At 40.7% G+C, this 6,951-nt stretch overlaps 1 protein-coding gene across 1 annotated transcript in view; it reads right to left on the reverse strand.

The window, feature by feature from the left end:
* LOC115275968 (phosphoglucomutase-like protein 5) overlaps positions 1-6,170 on the reverse strand; it is a 149,692-nt gene extending 143,522 nt beyond the window's left edge. Inside the window, exons 1-2 of the mRNA XM_029919681.1 lie at positions 5,982-6,170; positions 5,022-5,176 (exon numbers count right to left, since the gene is read on the reverse strand). Coding sequence (XP_029775541.1) covers positions 5,022-5,176; positions 5,982-6,170 — 344 coding nt within the window. The remainder of the gene's footprint in view (positions 1-5,021; positions 5,177-5,981) is intronic.
* Between the last annotated feature and the right edge of the window lie 781 nt (positions 6,171-6,951).

Below are 6,951 nucleotides of genomic sequence, written 5' to 3' on the forward strand. Positions count from 1 at the left end.
TTTAAAAAAAAATTAAAATTAAAATTAAAAAAAATAAAAAAAAAACCCAAAACTATATGGCAAACCTTGGCCAAGATAAAACTTTGGAACTGTATGTATTTTACCTAAGAAGAAAGAAGCTCCTAAAGTGTCCATCCTGAGACCCCACCTGGGAGCGGCACAACAGATCAAATACCCAAAACAAATCACCACTCAGAGCCCCACAGAATTCTGAATCCCAACCAGCAAGCATGAATAATCCTTTTAAATGGTCGCTTACATATCAGAACAGGCCCTTTGTGAAATTTCTAAGCGAGGCCTCTGGTTTCTGACTGAAACAGAGTTTCGTGGGGAGGGAGGAGAGAAAGTGAAAATCAAGAGCCACCAGGAAATGTCCGGGAGAGGAGAGGACAAATGGTTTTTGTTGTCATGTTGTCAGAATAAAACCTGCGTCTCCTGGCAGGGTCTGGGAGTCGCTGGCCACCCCCCAGGAGAGTTGGGCAATATTCTGAACTAGTTTCTCAGGGACCTTCATGAACCAGTAGTTACTGGGCGGATGCAATTGCAATCCAGAAGACCTGGTTTGAAGCCCCGGGTCCCTTTCTGATTAGTGGTATAACCTTGTACAAGTCACTTAACCTCTCTGATACTTGGTTCAACATCTTTTAAGATGGTGAGAGGAATGCGTCCCCAATTACCCACGAAACTTGGGTCAAGATCAAGTGAAATCAAATGTATGAAAGTTATAAGTTATAAGATTGTGTATAAGTGGAAGGTGTTATGATTAAATATGCTCCCATAATATTAAGTAACCTACATAGCAGTCAGGATCCTGTATGACCCTGAGCCCTCAATGCCTAAAGATGGTTCCATTTTTGCCTTGTTCTCTACAGTTTTATTGAATCCTTTTGTTTCCCCCCTTTAAAGGAAGGATATAAGCAAAGGTAAAGTGGAGGGATGTGGAAGAATATACCCTCTTCTTTGATACTGCTAGACACTGAGTATAGATTATCATCATGGGCTTGATGTCAATATCCCCTAAGGGAGAGAAGTAAAATGGGGAGCATCCAAAAGATTCTTCCCAGTAGAAGAATCCAAGCTCATGTTACAAAACTCAGTTGTATTTCTAATTATCAGCAGCAAACAACTGGAAAATTAAACTTCTAAACCTGTTCCACATATAATAGCATCAAAACCTAGAAAATACTCAGAAATGAATTTAACAAAAATCATGTGAGATCTCTACAGTAAACTATAAAACATACATAAGAGAAGTTAAACTACAATGTATGTAAAAGACATTTAAAAATACTAAACAAAGGGAGGGATAAACCACATGTGCAAACTGGAAATTTCAATATTATTAAAATGCAATTCTTCTCAAATTATTCTATAGATTTTACCCATTCCCAATCAAACCCTAAGAAGTTTTCATAAAAACTGGCAAGTTGATCTTAAAACGGGCAAAGAAATGCAAAAGACCAAGGCTATATCACCTTTCTAGTTTGGCCAAGAAGAAAACACACTGGGGGCATTCATCTGATTTCAATACTTACTTTAAAAGTAAGTAAGGAAAAAAGATCAATGAGACAAAATAAAGAATCCTGAAACAGACCCAAACAGATATGGTCAAGCTTTTTTTTTTTTTTTTAACAAGGCACTGAAGGGAAAGAAATTTCCTTTTCAGTGAACAACGCTGAAACACTGGATGTAGGGGAGAAGTAAATCTTGAACTCTGCCTTTCACCACACACAAAATTAATTCAAAGACATCGTAGACTAAAATGTGAAAATTGAAACCACAATGGTTCTAGAAGAAGACATAGGGAAGACATCTTTCTGGCCTTCAGATAAGCAAATATTTCTTATAGAGGACAAAAAGTATATACTAACTATATAAGAAAGTATTAACAAATTAAACTTCATCAAAATTTTAAGGGCACCTGGGTGCCTCAGTTGGTTGAGCATTCAACTTCAGCTCAGGTCATGATCTCACAGTTTGAGTTCATAGGCTCTGTGCTGACAGCTCAGGGCCTGGAGCCTGCTTCGGGTTCTGTGTCTCCCCCTCTCTCTGTCCCTCCTCTGCTCGCACTCTGTCTTCTCTCCCTTTCTCAAAAATAAAAATAAACACTTTAAAAAATTATTTTTATTTTTGAAAAGACAGAAAGACAGAGCATGCGCAGGATAGAGGCAGAGAGAGGGAGACATAGAACCCAAAGCAGGTTCCGGGCTCTGAGCCATCAGTACAGAGCCCAGCTTGGGGCTCAAACTCACAGACCATGAGATCATGACCTGAGATGGAGTTGGAGGTTTAATCAAGTGAGCTACACAGGTGCCCCCCCCCCCAATTTTTGTATTTATAACTTGTGCGCTAAATGGGTAAGAGGCATTAAGAAGGACACTTGTTGGCATGAGCACTGGGCGTGTATGGAAGTGATGAATCACTGGGTTCTACTCCTGAAACAAGTACTATGCTATATGGTAACTAACTTGAATATCAATAAATACATTTTTAAAAAATCAATCAAAACTTTTGCTCATCAAAAGCCACCATTAAAAGTATGAAAAGCCAAGCAACAGGCAGGGAGAAAATATCTGCAATACATACATCTGACAAAAAAACATTATCCAGAATATATAAGGAACTTCCATAAATCAATAACAAAGGATAAGCAACCTAGTTTTCTAATTGAACAAATATATTATGAACAGATACGTTAACCAAAAAAATTATACAAACGGACAATGAACATACAAAAATGAGCTCGACATCACCAGTTATGACAATGATGCAAATCTAAAGCAAAAGGAAAGAGAAAATTTCATAGCACAGATGGACTCCTTGGCAGGAGTCTCCCAGGACATAAATGTGTATTTGGGGCTTTTGTTTTAGGGACTGCAGTATCTTTTTGACTTGATGCCTGTGCAAAGGGCTTTCCCTTCACCCTCATCAAAATGAAACCACAAACAACTAGGAGGAATAGATAGCAAAGACTCCAGGAGAATGGAGACTCAGAGTGAGATTCAAGAGATGCCTGTCCACCCCGCCCCATCAGATCCTGCTTTTGGTTCCCTCCGCTAAAAGATCTGCTTCTCAACAAGCCACTGACTCAACCAGGGTCTACACACAGGACTGCTCTTGGAATCCAAGTGCACACAGACTCATAGGAGGTAAGCGACATAGGACTGATTTCTCTAGAGGATACTGAACCACACAGCGAAGAAACTGTGTCTGAGATACACCTCCTTGGGCAAGAGAAACAAAAGCAAAAATAAACTATCGAGACTACACCAAAAGGAAAGCGAAGGCAACTACCGACAGAACAAAAAGGCACTGTACTGAGGGGGAGAAGGTATTTGCAAGTGATCTCTACAGTAAGGGGTTCATATTCAAAATATATAAAAAACCTGACACAACTCGACACCAAAGAACCCTACAAATCATCTAATTTAAAATGGGCAGAAGACCTGAATAGACATTTTTCCAAAGAAGACAGACAGATGGCCACGGACACAACGAAAAGACGCTCGATGTCATGGATCATCAAGGAAATGCAAATCAAACTCACAATGAGACGTCACTTCCCATGTGTCAGAATGGCTAGGATAAAAAGGAAATAACACATGTTGTGGAGGATGTGGAGAAAAAGGAATGCTCACGCACTACTGGTGGGAATGTACACTGATACAGATACTACGGAACACGGTATGAAGGGCTCTCAATCACTTGATGAGTGGATCAAGAAGATGTGGCATATATATACAATGGAGTACTCCATGGCAATGAGAGGGAATGACATATGGCCATTTGTAGGAAAGTGGATGGACCTTGAGGGTGTCATGCTAAGCGAAATAAGTCAGGCAGAGAAGGACAGATACCATATGTTTGCACTCATAGGTCTAACAGGAGAACAGGAGAAACCTAATGGAGGACCAGGGGGAGGGGAAGAGGGAAAGAGAGTTGGGGAGAGAGAGGGACGCAAAGCATGAGAGACTACTGAATACTGAAAATGAACTGAGGGTTGAAAGGGGAGGGGGAAAAGAGGTGGTGGTGATGGAGGAGGGCACTTGTGGGGAAGAGCACTGGGTGTTGTATGGAAACCAATTTGACAATAAACTATTTAAAAAAAGAACTCTGTGAGAACATAAGGAAAAAAATTAAAGTTGGATCATGCACTAAAAAAAAAAATTAAAAATACAATTACCACATGATTCAGTAATTCCACTACTGGGTGTTTACTCAGAGAAAATAAAAACACTAATTTGAAGAGCTATCTGCACCCCTTTATTTAGTGCAGCACTATTTATAGTAGCCGAGATACAGAACAACCCAAGTGTCCATCCACAGATGACTGGATAAGGAAAAAAGGATATATATGTGTATATATATATATATATATATATATATATATATATGGAATATTACTCAGCCCTTAAATATAATATGATATAATATTAAGTGAAATAGGTTAAAGAAAAACAAATACCATATGATTTCATTCATATGTGGAATTTAAGAAACAAAACAAATCAAAAAAAGAGACCAAAAAAACCCCCGACTCTTAAAAACAGAACAAACTGGGGTTGCCAGAGGGCAGGTGGGTGGGGGGATGGGTGAAGGGGTGAGGGGGATGGTGAGTTAACTTATGATGAGCACTGAGTAATAGATAGAACTGTTGAATCATATTGCATACCTGAAACTAACATAATACTATGTTAATTATATTTCATTTTTTTTAAAAAAAGGAAATAAAATTTCCACTCACTAGAATTGCCAAAATAAAAAAGGCTGACAAGGAGGAATGAGGCATGGGGACCAAACACCTCTTTCAAGTTCCTGCAGCCACGAGCGAGTGAGCAGAAACCAGGAATAATTCAGGTCCCCTGAGACTTCAGGCCCCTACCAAGCACACTCTACGCATCTCTAAGTTCTCACATTTCCAACAATTCCCACTGGAGAGGGGAGAGTGAGGGACAGTTACACACAAAGGGGACACTGACATCAGAAGCCCACCATGACGTTTTTCACGGTGCCATCCTTACCTGTCCAGGGCCGTACTGGTGGGCATACTCCTCCCAAACCCTCGGACCCCCATCTGCCGGAAATACGGAATGCAAGAGAGGTTGGCGGCCATGATGGCCAGGGAGTCGGAAGGGCTTACGAAGAAGCCATTTTGGCCAAGAATCATGTACCGGTCCTGTCAGAAAGAAGGGGTGAAAATGATCAGACAGAGGCCTCTGGTGCTGGCGGCCCATTCCCGTCATCATCTCAAGCTACGTTACAGCCAGCCTATATATAAACAACCTAAAACCACTTGAACGAGGCCAAAGGGAGCCTGGGAAACCTTTTAAACTCCTGAGTACTGTAGGGCCCATGATCTTGACACAGCTAGGAATGTGTTCAACCTGGTGAGGTGAGCTTCAGCAGCCCCCATGTACTTTATTTCATACTTTCCCCCCAAACCTAATGGAGAACAAGAATTATTGCTGAAGGGGGCACCTGGGTGGCTCACTCGGTTAAGCGTCTGACTTCGGCTCAGGTCATGATCTCTCGGTTCCTCGGTGTGAGCTCTGCATTGGGCTCTGTGCTGACAGCTCAGAGCCTGAAGCCTGCTTCAGATTCTGTGTCTCCCTCTCTCTCTGTCTCTCCCCCACTCATGCTCTGTTTCTCTCTGTCTCAAAAATAAATAAAAACATTTCTTTTATTGCTAAAAGAGCTGGTTCCTTAATGTGGTGCTTTCAACAAAACCAACCATAAATAAAAATTTACTACGTGAATAGTTTTTTAAGGAAATAAACTTTTTATAACAATGCTAACCTAGAACTAAGAAACTGAAAAGCTATTTAATTGTGATACAGAAGAGTCATTAAAAAGAGCAGATGCAGAGCCCGGCTAGGGTTCAAGTGCCCCATAGGTCAGCCAGCCCTGTGAATTGTCTGGCTTCTCATGGTTGGCTTATTACATGGGAAAAGGGTCAACAGGCAGAAAACTTTCCTACTTACCCCATCAGCATCAAATGCAGCTCCAAATCCATATTCTCCTCCCTTCATAGCTTCTAGAAGGGTTGTTGCGTACGTCAGGTTTGGGTCAGGATGCTGCCCGCCGAAATCTTCCAGCGGAACGCAGTTTATGGCAGAATTGGCTGGGGCGCCCAGCTCCTCACACAGGACTTTTCTCACATAGGGTCCCATTACTAAAAAAAAGATATATGCAGCAATATGACATCTTTGCAGAAACCCCCAAGGGTATTCTATCCTGGTTAGAACAAGAAAGGCAATGTAATAGCACAGAAAAAAATAAATAAATTCTCCAAGCTTTTTCAAGACACAGCACAGACTAATACTTCAGCTACCATTCACTGAACACCTGATATGTGCCAATTACTATGCTGGGCATATAGATGTATCCAATAACCCAGTAACATAACATTTTTCTCCAGAACTTTTCTAACATGTTGCCAGAAAGAAATCAACTGCTTAGTCATGATCCACTGTGTGTAGCTTTTTACGTACTGAAAACTTTAGCTAAATATATGCAAAAGCACTAAAAGACCCCAGCAATGTTCTAGGTCTCTGCAATCACTTTAACTCTGCCAAGTATATAATTAGACACTGTAAACCAGTGAAGCATATAAAATGAAGCATATTTTACAAGATAAGCGCTAAGGAATGGCGTTTTCCAGTTTGACTCACATTTACGGAGTGCTTACAGTGGAATCCCCATGTTGAGAATGGAAGGCAGCATATTCACAGGATGCAAAGCACACAGTCCCTACGCTACTGGGCTCTTAAACAATAGGTGAAATGAGTGAAATCTACAGGTGAGCAACGGCAGGGTTAAGACTGGTGCTATTCAGTGTGTGTTCATGAAATAATTAGATCTAACGGCTTAGGAGAAGAACCAACCACAGATAAGGCTTTAAGAAGGAGGTAGCATTTCCAGGAAGACTTGAAGAAAGAATATGAATTTGAT

Source organism: Suricata suricatta, chromosome 13, assembly GCF_006229205.1.
Source record: "Suricata suricatta isolate VVHF042 chromosome 13, meerkat_22Aug2017_6uvM2_HiC, whole genome shotgun sequence".
Classification (NCBI taxonomy): Eukaryota; Metazoa; Chordata; class Mammalia; order Carnivora; family Herpestidae; genus Suricata; species Suricata suricatta.